This window comes from Pleurotus ostreatus, assembly GCF_014466165.1.
Source record: "Pleurotus ostreatus strain PC9 chromosome Unknown scaffold_4, whole genome shotgun sequence".
NCBI classification, from domain to species: domain Eukaryota; kingdom Fungi; phylum Basidiomycota; class Agaricomycetes; order Agaricales; family Pleurotaceae; genus Pleurotus; species Pleurotus ostreatus.
In genome coordinates, this window is record NW_023503159.1 from 3427161 (window position 1) to 3451915 (window position 24755).

The following is a 24755-nucleotide window of genomic DNA, read 5'->3' on the forward strand; positions in this document are numbered from 1 at the left end:
GCCATGAATTCACCAACTCCGAAACTCCGGACTGCTGCGAGAAGATGTCGAAGTACGACTGCACAGAGCCCGGAGCCTTCCGACTGCGCCAACGGTCCCAGGACTGGTCCAGTGGTGTAGGAGTCATCCGGAGCGGTGCGGGAGTCGTCGGACTTGTCGGACTCGTCCGGAGTGAGCGCACTGCGTCCGGATGACGATCATGGAAGTCCTTGACCTTCTGGGCAGCATGCTGGAGGTTGCTCGTGGGCTCTCAGGAGTCGTGCTCAATGCCATAACCTCGCCAGCGTACCAGATACTTCAGGACCCGACCAAACCGTCTGCTGTTCCGGACCTCTTCTACCTCGTGCTCTTCTTCTCCGTCAATGAGCTGCGGAGGTGGCGGAGCGACAGGGCGTCTACCCGGAATGGGATCCGGGACGAAGGGAGAGAGTTTGACCACAGGGAAGACGGGGTGGAGACGGGATAAGCCCGGGGGGAGCTGGAGTCGATACGCCGCCTTGCCAACCTTCCGGACGACCTTGTAAGGACCGAGTCGTGCGTGTCCGAGTTTCCGGGAGGGTCGGGCAAGGTTGATGTCCGACGAGTCCAGCCAAACCTTGTCACCCGGTTGGTACTCCGGAGCAGGAGTCCGACGCTGATCATAGTAACGCTTCATGTCATCCTGAGCCTTGACCAATGCAGACTGAGCTTCATCAACTGCAGACTTCATCCGATGTACAAATTCGTTTGCAGACTCCATCCGAGACGGTGGCTGATGAGGTTCGAACCCGAGGCGAGGATGTCGGCCAGTATCTAGGAGGAAAGGTGACTGCTGAGTCGACGCGTGGACCCGGTTGTTGTACGCAAACTCCGCCATAGGTAGGAGGCGAGCCCAGTCGTCCTGGCGCTCTCCAACGAAGATCCGGAGATAGGACTCGAGTTCCTGGTTAGTCCGTTCCGTTTGTCCGTCGGACTGAGGGTGGTACGCAGTGGACGCAGCCAGCTTGATTCCGAGCATCCGGTAGACTTCTCGGGTGAACTCTGCGACGAATTGCGGACCCCGGTCGGACACAACGGACCGAGGGAGTCCGTGCAGCTTCCAGACGTTCTGCAGGTACAAGTTTGCGGATCCGAGGGCAGACACTGTGGTGTGAGTCGGAATGAAGTGGGCGCGTTTGCTTACGGAGTCGACCACATTCATGACAGCGTCAAATCCATCGGACTCCGGAAGCTCAACGATGAAGTCGACACTCAGGCGATCCCAGCGTTCATCCGGAATGGGAAGCGGATGGAGTTCACCCATGGGCGGATGCCTTTGGGCCTTCGTCCGGAGACAGAGGTCGCAATGGCGGGTGTAGGATCCGACATACCGGGACATGTTGGGCCACCAGTAGCTGCGTGAAACGAGCTCTAGGGTCTTCCATCTGCCGGCGTGTCCTGCGACCTTAGTGTCATGGTGCTGGGCTACAATGGTCCGACGCAAGTCCGGTGAGTCCGGAACGTAGATCTTACCCCGGAACATCAGGAGTCCGTCCGATTGAGACCATTCCGCGCTCCGGACTGTCTTGCGACTGCCCTGGGTCTTCTTCAGCTCCTCCGCCGCCTTTGCCACTGCGTCTTCAAACTTTGCATCTCGCACTCCAGTCCGGATAGCCGTGAGGATATCCTTCTCCTCCCCTTCAAGAGTGACACCCGTGGCACGGACAGCAAAGTAGGATGGCTTGAGCATCACTACATCCTTGTTGTCATCCTTACCATCCGAGTGATCCGAGCGTCGCGAGAGAGCGTCCGGTTTACCCATAGTCCGACCCGGACGATGCTGGAGAGTGAAGTCAAAGCGGGAGAGGTATAGCGACCAGCGGGCTTGACGGCGGTTGAGTTTCTGGGCCTTGATGAAGTACTCCAGGTTCTTGTGGTCCGTCCAGATCTCAAACAGAGTCTCTGCGCCTTCAAGGTAGTGCCGCCATTCTTCGAGCGCCCGGATGATCGAAAGCATCTCCTTGTCGTGTATTTCGTAGTTCCGCTCCGCAGCCTGTAGACTTTTAGAGTAGAATGCGACAGGATGCCATTTACCATCATCCGGATCCAGTTGCGACAAGACTGCACCCGTAGCGTAGTCCGACGAGTCCGCTTCAACTCGGTATGGCCGATCCTCCTTCGGAAAGACAAGAACAGGTTCCGAAGTGATCAGCTCTTTGATCCGAAGAAATGCGGATTGAGCGGAGTCGTTCCACTGCCATTCCTTTGCGCAAGTGAGGTCAAAGAGAGGCCGGGCGATATGCGAGTAGTCCTTGATGAAGCGGCGGTAGAAGTTGACGAACCCAAGGAAGGATTGGAGTTCAGTCCGAGTCCGAGGGGTTGGCCAGTCCGCAACTCCGGAGACCTTCACGGGGTCCATCTCGATCTTACCCTCGGAGATGACAACTCCGAGATACTCCACCTTGGTCTGCTCGAAATCGCACTTGTCCGCTCGGAGGAAGAGCTTGTTCCGCTGGAGGATCTCTAGGACTCGCTTGAGAACCCGGCGATGCTCTTCACGCGTCTTGGTGTAGATCAGGATGTCGTCCAGATAGATAATAACCACACCTTCCGTAATGAGCTCCCGGAACAAGTCGTTCATCATGGTCTGGAAGGTGGACGGGCTATTCGTTAGTCCGAAGAACATCACCAAAGGTTCGAAGAGTCCGCGCGTAGTCCGAAATGCGGCCTTCCACTTGTCGCCCTCCTTGATCCGGACATTGTTGAAACCCCACCGGACGTCAAGCTTGGAGAAGTAGCGAGCATTCCGTAGTTTGTCCACCAAGTCCGAGATGAGCGGAAGTGGGTACCGATTCTTGACCGTCATGTTGTTGAGCTTCCGGTAGTCCTGGACCAAGCGGAGCGATCCGTCCTTCTTCTTAACAAAGAACACCGGGGCAGCCATGGGTGACTTGCTGGGGCGGATCCGACCAGTCCGGAGGTTTTCTTCCAGGAATTCGTCCAGCTGTTTCTGCTCCGCCGGGGACAGTGGGTAGCACTTGGTAGAGGTCGGTTCCGCTCCGTCCAGTAGCTCAATGGCATGGTCCCACGGACGCGGCATGGGCAGTTCATCAAAGGATTCCTTTGCGAAGACGTCCTCGAATTCCTGGAGGAAGTCCGGGACTGCGCTGTTCCGAGGATCGTGGGGTTTGTTGCGCTGGAAAGCCAATGCAAGGCGCTGCGAGACTGTCTCCGAAGCCCGGACGTGTTCTTCCCGAAGACTCCGAAGGTACTCCGGAGTCGGAGGAGGAATAGCCACGAAGATACGGTCACCCCTCTCAAGTCCGGAGTCGTCCGGAGTTGTAGCATTGTCATCCTCATCATCATCCTCGCAGTCCTGAAGCTCTGGGAGATCGTCCGAGTGCAGTTCCTCAACCCTTGGCATCGGACCCGTACGACACTCCCGGAGTCGTACAGACTCCTTGCGTCGGGTCAGCTTGTCGTGGCGGAACTCCTTCCGACAGGTGTCGCATCCGGACGGACAGCGGCTCATGGTCACCTCCTTTGTCTGCCAGTCAATCTCGGGGTTGTGCTTCTGAAGCCAGGTGTATCCGAGGATGATGTCCTGCCGTCCGATGTTAGTGACTGCGAAAAGCATCCGTTCCGTGTGATCCTTGAACCGGAGTACAAGGTCCACGACTTCGGAGATAGATCCGTTCTCATTTGGTGATCCGTCAACGTTGAAGACCGGAATCGGAGCGGACAGCTTGCGTCGGGTGAAACCATGGGCATCAGCAAAGCGCGGATGCATGAAGACTCCGGTGGCTCCGCAGTCCACCAGGGCCTGCAGGGTGCATCTGTGTTGTGTATCCGTGCTCTGCACTTCAACGGGTATATCTAGCGAAAGCTTGCCGGGCAGCGCGGAGATCTTATAGCTACTGGGTAGCCGCCGTTCCCACTGCGGGCGAAACCTTCGGAGTGTGCGGATTGTAACCGGAGTTGCTTGCTTAACGTCGGACGAATCATCGGAGTGATTGGAATCGTCTATTTCGTCTACGCTAAGACAAGCAAATCGGTTATTTACCAACGAGGTCGCACTGATCACTCGTTGGTCCGGACAAAATCCGCCGTGTCCGATTCCTCAACCGGGGCCGTTCCCTCATTGTCTATTCCTTCCGAGGTCCCCACACTTTCTACAACATCGGCCGCGGTCAGGAGATCTTCGATGGCGGACATCCGCTCCTCGGTGGTCATGAACCGGACGTCGTACCGGAGTGGGCACTCGCGGGACATGTGACCGGGCTTGCCGCATCGGTAGCAGAGCTGCGAGGTGGCGGGTCGGGAGCGGGTGTGGTCGACATCCATTGGGACACCGGGTGAGAGAGCCTTTGGAGGAGGCGGAGGTTGGAAACGGGGTTGCAGAGGCGGGAGCTGAGTCCGAGGCGCGGGAAGCACGCCCGCAGGAGTCCGAGCGACTCCAGAGCCAGCTGCTGGTTGGACAAGGGATCCGGAGTGTCCGGAGTTTCCGGAGTGCACGCCAAAGTGGAAGGATTGGTTAGCAGCACGGTTGTCAGCAACCCGCTGTGCTGCCTTGTACCATTCCTCGAAGTCATCCTCGTCCGGACAGTCTGCGGACTTGGCAACGCGGCTCTGGATGATGGAGTCCAATCCACGACGGAACTTCATCGTGATGTTGGAGCCCTCAGTGTATCCGGACTGGTCTACAAGGTCCCGGAACTCGTCGAGGTACTCCTGGAAAGTCCGGCGCCCTTGGTGGTACCGGGTGGACTCCAGTTTTAGCATGGCAGCTTCGCGTTCCCGATCCGGAAGGAAGCGAGTCCGGAACTCGGTTGCGAAGGCGGACCAGGACGCGAAGTACGGATCCTTCGGACTCCGGAGCACCATGTCCGCGTACTCCTTAGCTCGATCCTTCTGGAAAAAGGAGAGACACCAGAGGATTTTGGCCTGCTCGGTCGGAAAGTGGTCCGGACAGAGCTGGAAGTAGATGGAGCATGCGTTGTAGAACGCGCGACCATCCTTGCGGTTCCCGTCGAAGATCGGGGGAGAGGCGGGCTTCAAGCGGGAGCGCGGGGTGTTTTCGGATCGACTCGGGGCGTGCTGGGAGGCTTCGGTGCCCCTCAGCTCGGAGTCCGGAGTTGTTTTCGGAGTAGTCGGACGGGGTGTTAAGAGGAGTCCTTCAATTCGGGCGAGTGTATCCTGGATGGAGCTGATTTGGGTTTGGTGTTCATATGTCTGAGCCCACAAGGTCTGCAAAGTCTCGGAGTCCGGTCCTGAAGCGACTGGCTCGGATGGCGGGATCTGGCTGGAAGCGCCCGGCATTCCGGAGTCGTCAGGGGAGCGAGGGATGGAGTTCCTTGGGTCCTCAGAGGTGGGTGGGAGTAGCAGGAGAGCGTCCGGAATGTCCGCAAAACCGGAGAGACGTCGAGAACGAGTCCGGAGTGGCGCAGGACGTTTTCCGTAGGGCTCTGGTGCCAGGATGGGAGATCCTGTTCTGCTGTAAGGGCAACCTCAAGATGGCCGACAGCGCAGGCCTAGCAGAGGGAGAATCCAAAGTAATGAATAAGACTAACTACAATACATGAGAGAGCTGCTCACCTAGCAGAGGGAGAATCCAAAGAGAACAGGATAAGGATTCTCCATGCTAGGAAGTGAAGTATATACTGTAGTAGCGTGGGAGGAGTGAAGGGTAACTGTACAGTACACCAGCCACAGGTCCGAACGAATATCACAAGGTACGAGGAAACATGTGATAATGAAGTGGAAGGGGAATGTACAGGAGTCGTGCCGGCGACCTGGGGAAGTGGGGACAAGGAGTAATGAAGTGGAAAAGGAGGATAGAGGTAGCCCGGACAAGCCCCGGAGTGTATCTACGAGTCCGAGCGAGTCCGAAGCGTCCGAGGCGAGTCCGAGGCGAGTCCGAGGCGCGGGAAGACTCCGGAGTCACCGGACGTGGCTCGGATGCGAAAGGAGTGGGCGGAGAGGAAGTGGAAAGGAAAGGAAGCGAAAAGGAACAAAGGGGGACGAAGGAAATGTAGGTAAGAGTCCATGGGATGAAGGAAAGGAGAGAAAATAGGAGTGTCCCCTTACAACTGTAGGTTCAGTAAAACATAACAGTCATGTGTGAACTGAACCTTGATGGGTGTTCGTCACGGGTAACACTGACGAGTGAACCTCTTAGGGGCTTAGTAACATATTTCCGGAAAATGGCTAGGGGTTGAGTAAATTATCTCAGGCAAATTTGAGGGCTCTAAAGCATCTAATATAACTCCAGTTTTCATTGAACAGCATAACAGTAATCTAATCCCAGTGAACATGAACCTCAACCTTACAGTGTAATGTGTCACACGGGGTTGTGAACCTCTTCCCAGGTGAACATGTGCCATAACGTGTAACGGGCCATGAACCTACAGTCAAAATGGTACAGTATATCTGTCATGGAAGCCTGAGTCCCATGCGTGACGAAGTCACGGGCCTGAAACTTGTCACATATATAAGTGATGAGTGTGTTCTGACACGTAAGAACATCGAATAGGAACGTCGAATCAGGGCAACGAATCATGAATTAGAGATGTCTTGACTCTTGTAAGTTTGATATATAGGAGCACCTCCATGGCCGATCCTGATGCTGGGCGACAATCGATGCCAACCTCAAGCTTAGGCCCGTAGCGACGACGAGCGAACGTTCCATTTGGCGTTTGAACCATACGATATATGCCGGAGGTAAGACGAGCCAGGGCAACAGACTAAATGAGTTGGAATGCTCAGAAGTTCGAGGCACAATATGCGGATATCAAACAACACGCCCCACGAGCTGGATAAACTCTGAGTGTAACCGAATATGAGGTATAAGAGATACAAGAGAAACCGCGATGTGAAAAAATAGGAACGTACGAAAGCTTCATTGACGTCGGCTCCATTGAATGTTCGCGTCCAAAAACATGATACCACCCAATCATTTCTCGAGCAACGAGATCAAGAAGACGCGTCGCCCTCGGGCGCCCTTCTTGACTGTTTCCGAGACTCGCGTTATACCTGGACGCGTACGTAGAGTCATAGAAAACGTGTATACGTTTTCTGGTGACATTGGCTTTACCTCGAGACTTGACAAGGTGGACGTAGTAGGGAAGTAAGTTCGAAGGACCAGCGTCACGCGTCACACATAGGAAATCTAAGGTGCGTGGTAACTTCTGCTAAGCTATGTGCTTAGAGCAAGAAGTAAGGGCTTTTCCCACAATCAGTATCGCTTGTGCTGACTTAGCACTTGTCTTTCAGATCTCAGAACTTATCGAGGCTCGCACGAGAGACTGGGCGAGGCGAGAGTCGTTTCTGACCAGAGATCCAATTATTATTTGGTACAACAACGACAACTAGTATGTCTATCGTCCCATATCCGCGTACGCTTGGACCGCGCGTTCAAGACTGAAGATGCCTGCGGGAAAGTCGAAGCCGTCCCCTTCAGAACTGCCCACGAAGCTCCTTCTTTGCATGAGGCTCACCTATCTAGAAGGTAACGGCAGGCGCGGCGGCTACGCTCTTGAGCGATCGATATTTAATGCCTGTAGTGAAAATGAGAAGATGGGCGAGCATTGAGCGAAGGGGATGCCGTTGAAGATGGGTTACTGTTGAGACTGACGAGTGGCGAAACTTGGCTGAGGGATATGAGGAGATATGGGTGGTTTTACATAACATCTGGACGCCCACATATGTCATCTAGCCGGTGTCTTGGTGACGAGTCTCAGAAGTTGTAGGTCTAGGGTCACAGTGAGTTAGTTAGTCAATGAGAACGGGATCGATATAGATAGCAGACGCACATACGATGCCTGGGCGATCAATGGAGCCGAACTACACAAGCACCGAGAACGGATTCGCAAACATCGAAAAAATAACCGTGCGCCCACATCACCTCGAGCCGCGATGTACGCGGGCATGTGCATGTGAAGTACCAAGCAGCGTCATGCACCATGATCAAACGCCGAACGGCACCTTCTTTCGAATTTCGGGCGATTGGGGAGTAGCCTACCAACCGCATTTGCCGTTTGGACCGTCAGCGAGTCGTGCATGTGAAGACCTGAATATTTATTTGAATATGAATGCCGAGTGTTTGTTCATAGAAGAAAATCACGGCGCGTGTGCGTGGAGTTCGCAACATAGCGCTATATGTTCGAATTCATGGAAGTTGTAGCCAAAGGCCAAGGCGCCTGGCGATCGCGACGCCCAGTCTGTGGCTGTGTGCTGGCGCTTCTCCTCCTAACTTACTCCTAAAACTTGACATCGACTTTACCCTGCACAACGTTCGGGGTGCCTACTCGGAGCTCCATCCAGATAGCCACCTCTCGTGCACCTCTCCGATTTCACTCCTAATCACGAATCCCGTGCTAAATCCCACTTGCCGTACATGCATCCAACATCTCACGGATGATCAGACCTCGGAAGAGCGACTGTAACACGCAGTGGAAATGGAAATTTTACGACAGCCCACTGCTTTGAGTCTCGATCTCGATAAACTCGCACCGTCGCACCGTCGGCAGTCAAAACAACTTACGTCTTTGTTCTTTACCGAGTCTGTACTTCGGCTCCGTCGATCTGCTCAACCAGGTTTGTTGTAGATTTGTACGTCTATGGTCACTTTCTTGTTCGGGTTGACTAACTAGCTGCGTAGGCCCTAGACGACCCGACTTCGTACTCGTATGATAATTGTCGGAATCTTGACACACCGGGACGCGTCGAGAGAGTATATAATCTGCCCTCAGCCAGCGGCGTATCCCCAGCAATCAATCTCCTGGACACTCACCAGCAGTAAGTCTCCATCTTTCACTCTCTTCTACTCTCCCATTCCTCTCATCAATACTAACCTCCCCCTCCTTTCACCGGCAGGTTTAATCACTCCCAATGCGCATCGCACTGCTCCTCCTCGTCTGCGCTGTCGTGCTGGTCGTAGCCAGCCCCAACATAGAGGAGCGGAAGAAGAAGAAGAAGATCAGACGGCCAACTGTTACGGCTACCCCGCCCGCTCCTGCAGCCGTAGCTGACGTACCTGCTGCTGACGCACCAGCAGCAGGTGCCCTCTAAGCAGGTGAGCCCCATACGCAAGAGTTTCGTGGGTGGTTCTGACGGTCGTTGCTTCAATCTTCCGGCAGCTGTCTCGAGCGCAGCGTATGCGGAAAAGCCCGATAGACATACTAGTACTCGTTGCTTCGAACAATAATTTGGTTTCCATTCATATACAGGTCTCATCCAGTGCCCCAACGAGCATGCGAATTGAGTAGCCTTGATAAGTTCTAAGGGTGCTAAGCCAACGAGCGGCAAGGCAATGTGTTCCCCAGAGCTTCATCATTCGCAAGCGACCGCACACAATGAATAAGTAACAAGTTCATTTTTGCACTAGGCTTGAGAAACAGACTGTTACTATGTACAGATAGATGATCGGCAGCGACATCGCTCCCCGGGTTGCGCGTCGGAGCAGGACGATGGAGAGCCGAGTATCAGCTGAGCACTAACAAACAAAAAAATGCCAGCGTCAGAACGACCTCGACAATAAATAAAGCCCGCCGAAGCCGACCTTTTAGGCGGAACCATCAGCACCATCAGCGACCGGTTCCGCGGCGGCGGCGTCGGCGGCAGGAGCTTCAGGTGCGGCGGCGGCGACCTTCTTGCTCTTCTTGCCCTTCTTCTTGTCTGCGTGGGGGCTCGCGAGGACGAACACAGCGGCGAAGGCGAGGACGAGGATGGCGACGCGCATTGTGAGAGGTGGCGGAAGATAAAGCCTAGTAATGAACGAGGAAGAGGCCTTTGGTTAGAGAGGGGGAGGCAAGGGGGAGGTGACTTACTACTGGTGAGTGGCTAAAAGGTTGCTGGAGAGCAGAAGTTGTTCGAGGGTGGTTTATATAGGCTTTGCGTGGGGCGAAGAGTGGTGGCAGGGATAGCAGGTACGGCCCTGTCGAGCAAGCAACCTATCATCCTACCCATCACCCGTCCGCACCCTGCATTGGGGTAGCACGCATGCGGAACCAATTCCCCACCAGAAATCCGTAGCTCCAATGTCAACGACAATGCGGGGCACCATTCACACTGTCTTCGTGTCCTCGCGACATACCATGTTGAAATGCTGGCAAATTAGGCACTAACGGGGTGTCTATGTCTATGGCGTGACCGCGGGGCTATCGGTGACACTTTGAGGCGGCAGTTATGATCGTTGAAGTCTATCATGCTCGTGGGCGTACCGTGTTATCGGGGTCATAATTAGCTGCGGGACTGGCTGCAGGCGGTGAAACTAGTCTGCCATTGGGCAAATACACAAATGGAATATCACCATCGCGGCGCGCAAGGCTAGGACGGGAGATTATGGGCTACTTGTTCACATCGCGACTTAGCCTGCTCGAAAAAAGAAAATGTGCGAGTGGAGTTCTAGGAGCCTGAGCACCATGATACATGGTGGTTTAGCTGCAATACAATTATCTACGTATAGTGCTGCGCTGCCAACGTACAAGAAAGTAGATGCCAACCTCGTGCATGCCAATTAATCAAATCCGTAGTTTCTGCTACACATCGAGCGAAGGCATCCCAAAATCCCCAGCAACAGGCTGGTTAAGCGGGGCAACCGAAGGTACCAGGTCCGGGAATGCATTGCCCACCCATGGCCAAATTTGCCATCCGAACACCGGCAAAGTTGCGAATTTCCATGATAGCCGCGCACATATCGAGGCTGCGTCCTGCTTGCAGTGCGCCAAAGGCTTGCTAATGAGATCGAGACCATGCTCAATAGTTAGTCCGAATTCATATGTCAAAATAACGTCGTTATTCTCACCATGCACTGTGACTTCGTTGGAGCCCAGATGATGTTGCAACCTGGCGCGTTGGCTGAAATGTATTGGAAGGAGCCTGAGACGGCGCTTCTAATATGGTTAGAGCACGGGGCACTCATGATTGCGTTACAGAACTCGTCTGGAAGAGCCCTATTAGCAACCTGTAAAGGAGAAAAACACTCCAGACATCGTACCGAAGTATGAATCTCCAGGTCCGCTGACAAGAGGGCCCAGGCAGTTACAAGGGAAACATCTCCTGTGAGAGGTGATTGGGCCGGGAGTCCCCCAAACAGCGACGACGGCCGTCGGGGTGACCAACGCAACGAAGGCAGCCAACAAGAAGATTTGGAATTTCATGATCTGTACGGTATGTTACGGTGTGAGTGGGTTATAAGGCATAATGCTGGAGTCTGATTCACCTTTAAACTCGAGCACTTCGACTAGGAGAGCAGTATTTGCGACGGAAGAACTTCTCGATGAGTTTCATGGAGGCTGAGACGGTTTATTTATCGTAACTGGGAGTTCCGAGACGCCCGTTGAGATTACTTCCAAGAATTGCTCTTGGCTGAGCGCCGACGTATCAACGCCGGGGTGGACGACGTGAGATGGACAGTGCAGTGCCGCTGGATGTAAAATCTTATAGCGTATTCATATGGAATGAGGTCCACCGGAAGGTATCCTACATCAGCTTCGGCTTTCTACGAAAGAGCAGTCATAGAGTATCAACAATAGGGGAGCTCAAAGTTGGCGCATAAGAATCTAACCCTAAGGCCGTATGCGCGCATATGCGTACGCGGATTCTTATGCGCCAACTTTGAGCTCCCCTAATGGGACGAGACTGAACTCAATCAAACGTCTAGTGTAGCAACGAAAATATGGATGTGCTTACTCAGATGACAATATACGTTGACGGAGACAAAAATTGCCCACATGGATCATACGACGAGTCGCGAACATGATGCCCAGCAACTTGGCGGAACCTGTTGCCCCGTCTGTTGACCGTTTGGGCCGCTTCCACCATAGGCCGAGAATACCAGGAAAGGATACGAAGCCAAGGAGCGCCCTCCGCTACACCCAAGGCTTGGCAAGCCTTCGACAACTTCATTGGCGCCCTGCTTTCTTTAGGGACCGTATGGAGGGCTTGAAAATGGTAAGTACTCATCGATATCGTCTTTCAATTAGACAACTCACATACGGCAAAATCGCAATGACGGACAATGCTTGCGACGCTACAGCCTTTCCATCACAACATCCATCGTCCAGATATCACCTCGCTCAGACCTTGTCGCTTTCGTTCTGCTGCCGATGAAAGGGTAGTTGTGATTGTGGCTTCAACGGACGAGCGCAAATGCAGGGGGACGATGGCAGCGTTGTTACGTGTTACGTGGGAAAGGACTAGGACAACTGGGGGGTTATATGGTACTTATGTGAGCGAGAGCCTCGGAGTAAGTTTACACAGACATCATAACGCTTTTTCTCATATAGACAACCGTAAAAGCACACACGTCTAAAACGTGTGAATTTGGACCGGTGAAATACATTGTGACTCGCTAGGGAGGCATGGTTTGAAAAGGTTTCGATGGGGAAGAAATCATGCTGGGCTAAAGCAAGACAAGGTATGTCATGTGCGTGCCTAGGGAATCAATCTTACATCTGTCGTTAACGAGAATACCGTTCGGTTGGCAAAAGCCTGAGGGACAATGGAACGGATCGGGCATGACATGGAAGCAATATGGGAACGCTGCGCAATCAGCGCTTGTCGATTATCGCCATCCGGTACGCTCCAATCGACGCTGCGCTGCGGAAGCAAGGACGTTCAAAACAGCACCTGCTATTATCTGATGGCGCATACCACGAGTTCAATCTTTCCAGTGTATAACACACGTAGCCAGCGAGTTCGTTTTATGTTGTATAATGCGTTTTCATCACTTAACACGTCCGTCCACTGCTACTTCTGTAGACACTTCGGTACAACATTCCACGGATGGCTATATCTCTTCTCGATGCGCAGTAGCATCTCCAAGCTACGTTAGGACAGACAGAAACCGCCTCTTGAAGGTGACCCATCTTTGATAGAGCGTACTACATCTCTCAGACATTTCTAGGGGGATCGACAGGAGCATCAATACCGTTTGGTCGGAAGGACTGATGCTGTTTTAGAATGGTTCGGCACTCACGCATAAACGAGATGGCACGGCGTCCATCGCACTCTTACGCTTAAGTACCCATCCTCGCGCGAAACATCACACTAAATATCGCACCCTTCATTATGCCACCCGTACGTACTCTTCGACGACAACAAGGCGGTTGTAATGAGATGTTCGGGAGGCGGTACCATCCATACCCATACCTGGGCAATCGTGGCGCTGTGGTGCGTACTGTGCATCATGTACTATATGTCATAAAGCTGAACATCAACTCGCCCTCCGACGCAGGCTGTAGAGGATGAAGAGGTTTGTCCGTTTTTGTACCAGTCTTCGTATCGTTGATTCCTCTTGATTCAGACCCTTGGGCATCGCATGGAGGCGGAAAACCCACCGAATGTGCAGAACCAGGGACTTCTACGAAGATTGTACGCCATCATCGCCACGAGAGTCATTGACGTGAGTCACCTCTAGATCGCATGTTCTGCGACAACTCATCGCTCGCCCCCTCGCTTGTAGTACATATAACTACTGCGCCAAGCTTGACACTCTGGGAAGGCTTTCCACCTATATGGAGTACCCATTGATCCCCCCCCCGGTTGGTGCCAATGTATGATCCTACAATCTCTACTGCAAGTCAGCAGTGAAAATACTCGTTGTTTTGGAGTGTCAAGGGCGTGTAACCAATGCTGAACGTATCGTATGGAAAGATGCGGGGGTACGTCTACCGTTGTCCCATCGATACTTAAAGTATGGCTCTCGGCGAAGCACCAGTGCACCAACAACCAAAGTGGACGAAAGTGGACTACATAATATGTGCGATCCAGTGCCGCTGGACTTGGATTCGAGGACCGTGTCAATAAGAATGAGGGTAAGGGAAATTTCCCACTTACATTAGTACCGACAAAAAGCAGGCATCAACTCGACTAGATGCATAGGGTAGCATGCTGCATCGTAGATGTAAAGGATATCCTGGGAGGTGTTGTGAGACTAAACATAACGCTGTCAGGTGCTGAATCCACTCACCATATGTCAGAGGACGAGCCATGCCTAACGTCCAGTAATTTCATCAGAATCATTGTGGTGCACCCAGCCGAGAGCGAGATGTGAGAACCCCTCAACGATCCATCGACGCTAAAACCAGGGGTTGGAGGTCTGTTATCACAAGACCTCGCTCTCAATTACCACTTCACACCGACATCGCGGCGCGAATTTTGTATAAATGAGTTGACGGAGTTTTGAAAGAGAGAGAGGAGGCTAAGACAACGGTGAGCACGCATCGCTCGCGTTCTAGACGAGCGAGCTCCTATACGAGGAATCTGATTGGCAGACGATACGCACAACCTCGTGCCGTATGTCCCCTTCATGACGATCAGACCTGCGATGTGGTCTTCAACGACCATCCTTTACTTCGCATCACTGCCACAGCTGCCTTTATCCCAGGGATGAAGCATCTGATGAGAAAGAGGACGTAATCCTCACGAAGGCCACCTCTTACGAGGATGCGGCATGGCAGCCGCAGCCGTAGACATGGGCCCAGCGCGTTGGGAAGTGAGACGAAAGCGAGCATAAAGTAAAGCCAGACGTGCGAGCGCTGCACGCAGCGCGGAGGACCAAATGGTTTAGGAACGATCTGGCAAGATGGGTGAGCGTATGGGTGAGCGTAGTTGTGAAAGGCATGCTCACCTGGACCGTGTGAACTTTGAAATACGCAAGACGTCGACATATCGAAATTTCAACGGCCGTGGCTGGCTAAATCGCTGGGACGCGCGGTGGGCAGTAAGGCGGTGCATAGGTCTTGCGTCCTCGGCGTATCGAAGATGTTGAAGACACCCACGACAACGTCTTCAATCAAGGAAGAGAGAACGTCAGTTCAGAGCCTCCGGCGCAGAGATAGTAGTAAGCCCTTCCATTCGGAATTCGAATCGTCCACCAGTAGTACTGCAGCATAGGTTGAACAAGAGGAGGCAGGACGAATGTGTGGATTCGAATTTTGCAGTTTCGAATTCATATTCATCCTTCGAGCTTGAGACTCCGTGGCACTACACGTTCAGGCTCCCCCAATTCGATTTGATTTGATTCGATTCGAGGGAGTTAGTGGAGAAGACTGGGATGGCAACAATTTGACAATTTGACAAACGACATGGGAAGTGGGAACGCTGCGCAATCGGCGCCTAGCTCCATCCAGGGGCTCCTTCTGCCGTATCCGTATCGCAGCCTCATAATTCATAATCCGCTAGCATACGACATCACTCTCAGCAGAAGCGCGGACGAGACGGTGTCGTTGTCGCTCCTTGATATATATATATATATATATATATATATATATATATATATATACGCTTGAGCCTTGAGCTTGATGCATTGACGGTACGCCTAAAATTCACCAATTACGCCGCCGCTCAACGTGTTTCTAGATCGCGCATCATGATGCCGCATGCGGTGCAGATTTTGCCAACCGTTTATGTAGAAGCTGGACTTTCGGTCCCAGGCCGCCACTGGCAGTGTTCTATCGACATTGGACTCTTCTGAGGCAGAAGCACCCGCACGCGTCATAACTCATACGAGGGTGCATTATCTATCTATCTATCTATATATATATATTCTATCTATATATATATATATATATGTCTCCATATACGCCCTCAACCTCTGCGATGAAGCCAATCGACCGCTAAATCACCGCTAAATCCCATCTTTCCTGGATCCACCATCCTTCGCCTCTACACAGGCACACCCCATCATGCATCAATATCAATCACCGCGTCCACTCCACATATCCCTCCCTATGTACGTCTGCCCAGATCGAACGGAATATAGAAGAAAGAGACCCTCTAATCTAATCCGTGCTTCCTTAACGCAGCTTTCGCCGTTGCACCTCCCTTTACAGGTACAGGAACGTCCAGGACATCGGTACATACCAGCACGGCGATGCTATTTCGCATGGCGCGAGGTCGGCGCGTCTCCTTCTAAGTACGTTCGTGTTTATTGGCGATACGGCATCCTAGTAGCTTGTTTCCGTGGTTCCATGATAGGTCACTTCCATCACCGCACGCATGCCCCCCTCATAAACACTCCCCCTCTCGAAAATACGGCTCCAAAACACGAACCACGCACACCACTGTCCGCTAGTCTACGATGCCCCCCATTCGCACTCTTCGACGCCAGCGGGGGAGGAGCAGTGGCAGTGAGAGCAGGAGGACTCGGAGGCGCTACCACCCGTATCCGCGCCCCGATGCCGCTCGTGGTCCTTCGGTGAGTATATATTTTATTACCGCACGCACGTCTACGCCGCTCCTAGACCCGGCGACCTGACTATCTCGTCGCTTCCCTTCTGCTTCTGCTTCTGCCACAGGGCAATGTTGCTGAGGCGGTGGGTCCCGCCGCCGCCGCCAGTTTTTAGTCCCCGAGTCTTCTCATCCGCGTTTCTGTGCTCTAGGACTGCGGCATTCGTCCGGGCTTGGGCTTGGAGGAGCCAAACATGCGCGGGGTTCGGAACGTTGATCGGCGGCCTTTCGTGCGGTGGGATGCTCATGCGTGCTTGGTCGCCGACTCCATCGTCATCATCCTCAGCATCAGTGTAAGTCTGTACGAGCTCGCATGTCCTGCAGCCGCTGATAGCTCGTAGTACATGCTACGCGGGGCCTGACACCCCCGGCGAGATCGCCATGATCAACTTGCCACCACCACCTTCTTGAATCTTGAATAACAGTACACCCGGATACTGAATGCTACAGCTACTCTACCTGTTGCCGAACACTACACTTGTAATAAGTAATTATAATCAGGAATGCTGACGCCGCCGCGCTTCGCGATTCACGAGGATACTATGCATACATGCTAGCCGCTGATGCGCCTGAGGCTGCCTCTGGGATCTGATATCTCATGGACATAGAAATCTAGCAGCGAGGTAGACGCGATAGTGATAGCACATTGTGACATTATGGATACACTTGGCATCGTAACTATGGGTATGGCCACGACTAATATACAATATGCGCAGTACGAGTACAAGTGGTAATGTGAGAGGACGGGCTGAGCACTACATCGACACCATTAGAACGGCTCTGCCATGCACCGAGCACGGATATCACTAACCTTCCGAGGACGATCAAGGCTCATGCAGGACTCGCTGGATACAGCAGCGTTCAAGCAGCAGCCTCATCGACAGGAGCCGGGTCCGCAGCGGGCACGTCGGCAGCGGCAGCGGCAGCGGGAGTCTTGCCAGTTTTCTTGGACTTCTTCTTGTCCGCGCTGGGGCTGGCGACGACGAACACGGCGGCGAAGGCGAGGAGGATGAGAGCGGCGCGCATGGTGAGTGATTAGCGAGGATAAAGCCTGTCACATCGATGAAATCGACGAGAGGAAGGAGGAGGGAGGAGAGGAGAATGTTGTCAGGTCAGTGCTGTGCTGTGCAACGGGAGAGGGATGAGGAGGTACTTACTTACTACTGGTGAGTGGCTGAAGGATGCTGGGGAAATGGGGAGACTTGGGGCGGTTTAAATACTTTGGTGTGGAGGTGGAGGTGGACGAAAATAGATTAGGATCGAGTATGCTTTCATTCGTACGACGGCCCTACACGGCGTCGTGCGCACCAACGCGCACCATTCCTGCTGTCTGGTGGTGCGTGGTGCAATTCGACCGCTGTGTTCAGTCCAACGCTCCAATGGTATCTGTTTAGATCATTAGTTCACTGATCATCAATCATTGAAGACGCCCAGGGAGCGGGCGTAATGCGGTACTCGCCTAGGTCGTGCGACGTGTACTATAGTAGCGCGCACCAAATGCGAGAATAGGGTGCTGCGGAGCGAAGTCGAGCTAAGTGAAAGGGAGTGCGGGGCGTGCGTCTGGCGACTTTGAGCGCAACGAGTGGGTAATTGGCGGAGTAGAAGCTATTGGGAGACTTGTTAGTGGTCAGCCGTGATGTTAACGTATGCGGTGGTCGACTTGCCAGCTCCAAGACGGCGTTCAGACGTTCAAACGTTCAAACGTGGATGTTGTAATATTCCCGACGGTATATGGTCTCCAACCTCCAACACTCTATCTGCATCCGGACCGTAGCTTGATATGGGTCGTAGTCTGCAGGACTCGGACGTGTCAGTGATCTGAGTGACGAATGACTAGCATGATCGAAGGACTTGAGTCATGTTCTCGGAGTCTTTCTATTCCTTTATCGAATGTTGGTTTGCCATAGTGCTAACTATTATCAGACCAACACCGAGGGCAGTGATCAATAAAGTGACTGTGGGAGTAAAGTGAGAGTAGTCTTCGGGCCGAGCCCCTGAATCCCAGTTTGGGCTTCCCGCAGTACGGAGCACTTCACCTCAGCACACGTTGCTGCCTTCTGCTCGACTCGAGGCGCGATCAATATGCAGAACGCTAAATAACAAGAACAAGGACCACCTCCGCAGCCCTCCCGCCTCCTTCCCTTACCCCCACATCCACGTCCGCGGTAGCCGCGAATACTTACGCCCTACAGAGGATTTGAAGAAGAAGAGATGGCTCCGTATTTCGAAACCGTAAAGGCAAGTGCGTCTAGTCTCGTACTGTGACGTTCTTTCTACTTACATACCCGCCGTAGTCGTTCGCAGATGTGGCTATAACATCATCTGGCGTACCGACCAAAGACTTCCTCGAGGCGTCGGATGGGTTGGTCCAGCTCTTCGGTCAGTTCCTATTTACATTCAATATGCCGATAGACGAATGACCTATAACCCCACATCCACAGATCTATTCGGATCGGCCGTCTTTGGCTTCGTGCAGAACGATATCAAGGGCAACGTCCACGTACGTCCTTGCTCCCTTCTTCTCGCCATCGTCCTTTTCTCCCTCTCCCTTTTCTCCCTCTCCCTCTCCCCTTGCCTACCAAGTCCTTCAATCCGACATTACTAACATCCCGTCCATACATCCAGGGCGTCCGAACACGATTCAACGCCGCTCCGGACGTCTTGCAGACCCTCGAGTCTCTCCTCGAGCACGACACCCCCGAACCACATCATCACGGCCATGGGCATAAAGGGCACGGACACGCGACGGGGTGTTTGATTCGGCTCCTCCGGTACGTTCCCTCCCTCTCCACCATCTTCCTCCCCACTTTCCCCATCCTCACCCCACCTTCACCTTCCCGTCCTCTCCTATCTTCACTTTATCTTCTCTCCACCGCCACCCTTCTCTCTGCCCCTATTTCCCTTCTTCACAATTCCCAATACCGATGCTGGAGCGCTGACGCCTCTCCTCCCCATCGCATACGCACCTGCAGCGGCCTCGCATTCACGCAGCTTGCGCTCCAGAACATGCAGAACGACCCGCACGCCGAGCTCCACATCTGCTTCAAGAAGGCGTACGACGTCGTTTTGAAGCACCATCACGCATTCTTCGTGCGGAGCGTCGTCGCGGTGAGTCCACTTCCCTCCCTGTGTCCTTGTAGTACGACTTCGAGCACCTATGTTTCACCGTTCATCTATTCCACTCCCTCCCTCCCTCACGTCTCCCTCCCATCCGTACCGTCCCACCTTCCGCTACATGGCATACACTACCTCTACTCTCTTCACCCCATCTTCCATCCACCATCCACCACCTTTCCCTCCTTTCTTCCTCCCACCCCCCACTTTACCCTTAACCATCAACTCACCCACCTCCCCAGGTCGCCATCCGCGCAGTCCCCTACCGCGCCGACTTCTACGCGCGCCTCCTCCAGGGCGGCGACCGCGCCAAGCTCGACGCGGAGCTCGGCAAGTGGCTGCACGGCCTCGACGCCGTCGTCCGGCACATGAGCGCGGTCGTGGAGAAGGGCGGGTATGGGAAGGTGTAGACGCCGTCTGCGGGGCGTGGTGCGCTGTGTGTTAATTATGCTGGTGATTCGTGAACGCTTGGATCGTTTGGAACGCTTGAATGTCTGAATGTCTGAATGTTTGGGAGTCGCTCGGGCTGCTTCGTTAACGGACGCTGCGTGGCTAGACGGCTTATTGGGTGGGATCTTTGATTTTGGGGTGGCTGTAGAGCTGTGATTTCGCGCGGGGACGCTTACTGCCCGCATCCAGCTCACCAGCTATCGCTACGTACTACGACTCCTCGTGATGCACGATGTACACGTGTGCATATATATGCCCGCAATACTACGCTTGCAAGTTCCCATCGCGTACGACACAGTAGTATGTCAACTTCGCCATGGACCTCGATGGAGAGATATCGACGTACATGGCGTCCTGTCCAGCGCTTTCTCACCGAGATCGGGATACCATGACGCACTTACAGAATTGCAGTACTTACATAGCATTCAAAGTCCCATCCAAAATTCAATGCTAAAAGCATCCGGGTCCACATGCACAACCTGTACAACGAAGCCTGACGCTGAATCTCCAAAGCGTGGGCCTCCGAGTCCAGTAGTCGCAGGCCTGCGGTTCCACAAGAACTCACGATCCAACGCACAACGAAGACGACGGATTATGGACTATGATCAATATTGGTATTAATTCATGAAAGCAGTGAGTACTAATATGTACTAATATGTTGCATCCCGAATAATTGATCTGATCGACAACTCCTGGAGCGCAAGTCGGAGCCCTTGAATGCCCACGACAGTGCGTAGTTGCCGTCGCCAGTTACGCCTTTACGCGTTTACACACCTGCACCTGCACCAGCGGCAGGCGCACCAATAGCGCGCACGGGCGCGGGTGCGGGCGTCTGGACCGCCGGCGGGGCGGGGACCCTGATACCAGTGGGCATGGGCCTCCGAGTCTTGACCGCCGCCTTTGTGAAGCGCTTCTCCATGTCGGGGGCGGCGGCGACGAGGACGGACACGAACGCAAGGAGGGGGAGCGCGATGCGCATCGTGGGTTGGTGGGTAGGGTATTGGGTAGGGTATTGGGTATTGGGTATTGGGTATTGGGTAGGTTGTGGGTGAAGATCGGGGGCTGTGTGTGAGAGGAGGAGGAGGAGGAGGAGGAGGCGGTCAGCGTTGGGCAAGAAAGGAGAGAGAGAGAGGACAGAGGAGAGAGAGAGAGGGAGGGCTTACTACTGACGCTGGCGACGAAATTTGCTGGGGAATTTGCTGGGGAATTGAAGTCGTCGAGAGTGGTTTATATACCTCTGAACGCTCCGATGGTATGCAGCTACGTACATACGGTGCCCTAGTATCTCGGTATCCGAGTCTCGGCGTCGAGCCTTCGAAGTTGCAAAACCCCAAGTCCAGGGTGGGTCAGAGACAAGGTTTACCAATGATATCTATATCTATGTAGCGAGATCTGCAAACGCTTCGTGAATAGCATGGCAGACATACATACTCACGGAGACCTACGGTGTCGGTTAACGGTCACTGAGATATTGACAAATCGACACAATATCGAAGCGTTGCCGTTGACGTTGAGTACATAACTCTCTCGACGGAGCCGAACTCGCGTTCTCAGATTTCCTTGGGGAATGGGTTTCGCGATCAGTCCTAAGTCCTAAAATCCTAAGTACTAAATACTAAGCACCCGCGAGCTTCAGTGTATACATACATCGGCGTCATGAACGAGCACTGGGCGGGCACCTTCCGTCATGGTAAGTAGCGACCAGCAACCACTGAGTCATGATCACAACGGGAGCGCAGTGCCTGCGAGTTGGTGTATGGGGCACAGACTCGCGGTCTCGGCGCGTGAGCATTTGAGCTATCGGACGCTAACGTCTGAGCTGATATGCCACGGTTGAGCCTGGAGCCTGAACGCGAACGAGGAGATGAATTCATGAAGATGGGCACTGGTTACTGGTACTGTATAACGGATGGTGGGTATTCGTGTTCGTGTTGGTACTTCCATACCGGATGTGCGCAGCGGCCGCTGTGGCTGTGCATCGGCGCTCATGTCAATGTTCACCAACTTCACTTCACCGCTTCACCCAACCTTCAAGGTGCTCCGTTTGGAATACAATATTTTCCTGCCTGTCCTGTCTATGTATGTCACAGGCGGTCCCAACTGCCGCTTCTCGATGGAATTTGGAATCTGGATTAGCAGCAACACCGAGAATTGGGATCGGATACAAGCCGCAAGGTGGTGTCGAGCTTCGTGCAATTTCCACCAACGAGGTTCAGCCCGGCGCACGCGTCTCTCAAACCTCGGACTAGGAGTCGGACGACGAAGGCCCTACTGCGGGCATTGAATGACCAATGACACCGGTAAGCAACCTGTCCGTGGGCTGCTATCACCTCGATCGCGAAGTGGGCGCGCAATATCAACCTGTTTCTGCGATCGTGTACTTCGGCTCCGTCAATTCTCTCAACGTTGTACGCCCAAACATTCAATATTGCAATATTCAATCCTCAGTATTGACTAACTGTGCAACTGCGCCAGCCGACCCTAGGCGCAAATTTCTGAAAGCAGGCGCAGGATACCAAGACACCGACGCGCTTCGGGCGATATGAATCGATATATCGGTGTCTTAGCGGTATATAAACCCTCTGCCAACCACCCCACTTTCAGCACCCTGCGCCACTCGCACTATCTACAATCTACAGTACGTCACCTCCTTCTTCCTTTCCGTTGCGCAACGCTGACCGCATGCACAGGCATCAGCGTTTCAGCCGTAAACGCGTAAACGTCTAAACCACCCAATCTACGATGCGCGCTGCACTCCTCCTCCTCGCCTTCGTCGCCGTGTTCGTCGCCGCCTCCCCCGGCATGGAGAAGCGCAAGAAGAAGGCCAAACGCCCTACTAGACCCGCCGCTCCGCCCGTTCCTACAGCGCCTGTGGTGGCCGACGCGGCTGCCGCGGTCCTTCCCTTCTAAACTCGTAAGCTTGCAAGCACCCGTACACTCATACGTCGGTATTTTCGGTTGTTCTGACGGTGTTTTTTTATTTTACAGGCGTGCAGATGATGTCGTGATGATAACGCAGTAGCGGACGCGGGAATAGACTAGTAGGCTAGGCTATACTCGTACCCGAATAATGATCTGGATTTTGCATGGAATCACGCAGGGCGTTCTCGTCTCAAGGGCACCAAACGACCAATGCGTGCCAACACCCTCAATTAATGACAAGCCTCAAGTATACGATCATTTCACGGGCAGCAAATATGATCTATTAGGCATTAGGCACTATGCTTGGCAAACAGCCAATTTGCTACACTACGAGTGGAGCGTCGGCACTATCCAATGGGTGATATGGTAGATAGCCGAGCATCAGTTGAGGACTAATCGGACGCAAGAAGCTATTGTCAGAACAAGAAGAACAAGTCAGGAGGTTTATCACCTTTTAGCTTAAGCAGCAGGGGCATCGCCGCCATCGACAGGGGCGGGCTCCTCAGCGGGAGCAGCAGCAGGAGCAGCAGCAGCCTTGGGCTTCTTGGACTTCTTCTTGTCGCCACTGGGGTTGGCGAGGACGAACACAGCGGCGAAAGCGAGGACGAAGAGTGCGACACGCATTGTGATTGGTGGCTGACGATAAAGCCTATGGATCACACCTCGCATTAGTGCCACGAAGGGAGGGAGAGAGAAGAGAGGGTGCTTACTACTGGTAAGTGGCTAAAAGTTTGCTGAAGAACTAGGTCGTTGTAAGGCGGTTTATATACTGTTTGACGGCACGCCTTGCACTTTGGAGCGGGGGTATGTTGCGGCCCTTCGAGCACCCCTTCACGCTTCCTGCCTGCTACTTTCGGCGCCATCCGACGAAAGGGACTTGAAGTCACGGGCATTCTTCCTGTCTTCTAAACAAGCGGAATATGTGGTGGTAGTGCTGTGCTGTACGATGTAGGCGGCCTTTGCGTATCTAATTGCAGGGCTGGTCAGCTGTGGTTCATTCAAGACGCTGGGACGTTGTCCAGGGGGCGATCCGGTGTCAAGGAACTAGTCACGACATTTCGCAAATATTGGACATATGTATGTATATCCTGACATATGCAGCGGCGGAGCAGCCAAGTAATGGACCACGTGGGGTTAACAGGCGTACTAAGTCTACGTCGGTCGAAGGGAAAAAGCAAACTAAATAACAAAAAGATAACTCACTGAAGCGTTCGCAACGACGATCCAGGACGTCAGATCTGCGCCGAACATACGTCTTCTGCTTCGGTTGTGACAAAGCCCCGAATAAGCCCAGCAGACAAGGCATCATGAAAGCCAGATACGGGCGATTGGGGGCGGGATCGGACGTATTCGTGGAATACCTGGTGCGCGGCGCGGACACGGGGTGGTTCGAGCGTGGTGGGCACCATCAATGCATCAATGCATCACCCCCGGCTCGGTGTGATCCGCACAAGGCGAGGAAGTAGGCGAACCGCGTCAATTCGCCAGGAACGAGGGATACTACTGAGATACTGGGATGCCAGATGGAGATCGTCCGAGGAAATGAAGAACAGACGTTTCTGACCATCCCGAACGGGCGTGTTCCGCGCTATTTGAGTTGGCTTCGCCGTCGAGAAAACATCTTCGTCGATGTATCAGTATCAAGCGCATCATATGGATGCACGAACGAACGCATGAACGCGTGTATGAACAGCCCCTCCATCATATCAGTCTCGTCGTCTCCCACCAATGGATGAACGAGGGAAGCGAGAAGCAGAATGGGGGTGACAGATCTTCGAAGAGCATGCAGGACGCGACGGCCTCGAACTACCGGCGGTACGCGTCACATCCTCTCAAGGATAGCCTCTGTCTGTTGATGAGATTCATACGATATATTAATTGACATTATCCCATAATAAAATACGCACATATCGCAACCACGCAGAATGGAGAGTCAAAGTCTAGTTCGATACGGCGCAGCGGGCGTTGCAATCGACGTAATAGCAAGACCGCAGCGAAAGTCTATCGGTTCATAGGACCCAGAAGACATAAACGAGGGCACCTGACACGTATATTGCCTCGGAAGGGAGGTTGACGAA

At 53.4% G+C, this 24755-nt stretch overlaps 6 protein-coding genes across 6 annotated transcripts; 2 read left to right on the forward strand and 4 right to left on the reverse strand.

Moving 5' to 3' along the window:
* Positions 1 to 8847: 8847 nt before the first annotated feature.
* On the forward strand, positions 8848 to 9163 carry PC9H_006970 (uncharacterized protein; the record flags this gene model as incomplete). The annotated part of the gene is made up of 2 exons (XM_036776507.1): positions 8848 to 9016; positions 9096 to 9163. The coding sequence occupies 2 exons, from the start codon at positions 8848 to 8850 to the stop codon at positions 9161 to 9163; spliced, it is 237 nt and encodes a 78-aa protein (XP_036632526.1).
* Positions 9164 to 9520: 357 nt separating this feature from the next.
* Positions 9521 to 9944, reverse strand: PC9H_006971 (uncharacterized protein; the record flags this gene model as incomplete). Its single annotated transcript, XM_036776508.1, has 3 exons — positions 9521 to 9745; positions 9786 to 9892; positions 9938 to 9944. The coding sequence occupies 3 exons, from the start codon at positions 9942 to 9944 to the stop codon at positions 9521 to 9523; spliced, it is 339 nt and encodes a 112-aa protein (XP_036632527.1).
* A 6246-nt stretch (positions 9945 to 16190) lies between these two features.
* PC9H_006972 (uncharacterized protein) lies at positions 16191 to 17217 on the reverse strand (the record flags this gene model as incomplete). The annotated part of the gene is made up of 2 exons (XM_036776509.1): positions 16191 to 16490; positions 17074 to 17217. The coding sequence occupies 2 exons, from the start codon at positions 17215 to 17217 to the stop codon at positions 16191 to 16193; spliced, it is 444 nt and encodes a 147-aa protein (XP_036632528.1).
* Positions 17218 to 18402: 1185 nt separating this feature from the next.
* On the forward strand, positions 18403 to 19715 carry PC9H_006973 (uncharacterized protein; the record flags this gene model as incomplete). Its single annotated transcript, XM_036776510.1, has 6 exons — positions 18403 to 18433; positions 18496 to 18570; positions 18633 to 18691; positions 18817 to 18962; positions 19164 to 19299; positions 19548 to 19715. The coding sequence occupies 6 exons, from the start codon at positions 18403 to 18405 to the stop codon at positions 19713 to 19715; spliced, it is 615 nt and encodes a 204-aa protein (XP_036632529.1).
* Positions 19716 to 20405: 690 nt separating this feature from the next.
* On the reverse strand, positions 20406 to 20734 carry PC9H_006974 (uncharacterized protein; the record flags this gene model as incomplete). The annotated part of the gene is made up of 2 exons (XM_036776511.1): positions 20406 to 20467; positions 20530 to 20734. The coding sequence occupies 2 exons, from the start codon at positions 20732 to 20734 to the stop codon at positions 20406 to 20408; spliced, it is 267 nt and encodes an 88-aa protein (XP_036632530.1).
* A 2402-nt stretch (positions 20735 to 23136) lies between these two features.
* Positions 23137 to 23540, reverse strand: PC9H_006975 (uncharacterized protein; the record flags this gene model as incomplete). Its single annotated transcript, XM_036776512.1, has 2 exons — positions 23137 to 23313; positions 23388 to 23540. The coding sequence occupies 2 exons, from the start codon at positions 23538 to 23540 to the stop codon at positions 23137 to 23139; spliced, it is 330 nt and encodes a 109-aa protein (XP_036632531.1).
* Between the last annotated feature and the right edge of the window lie 1215 nt (positions 23541 to 24755).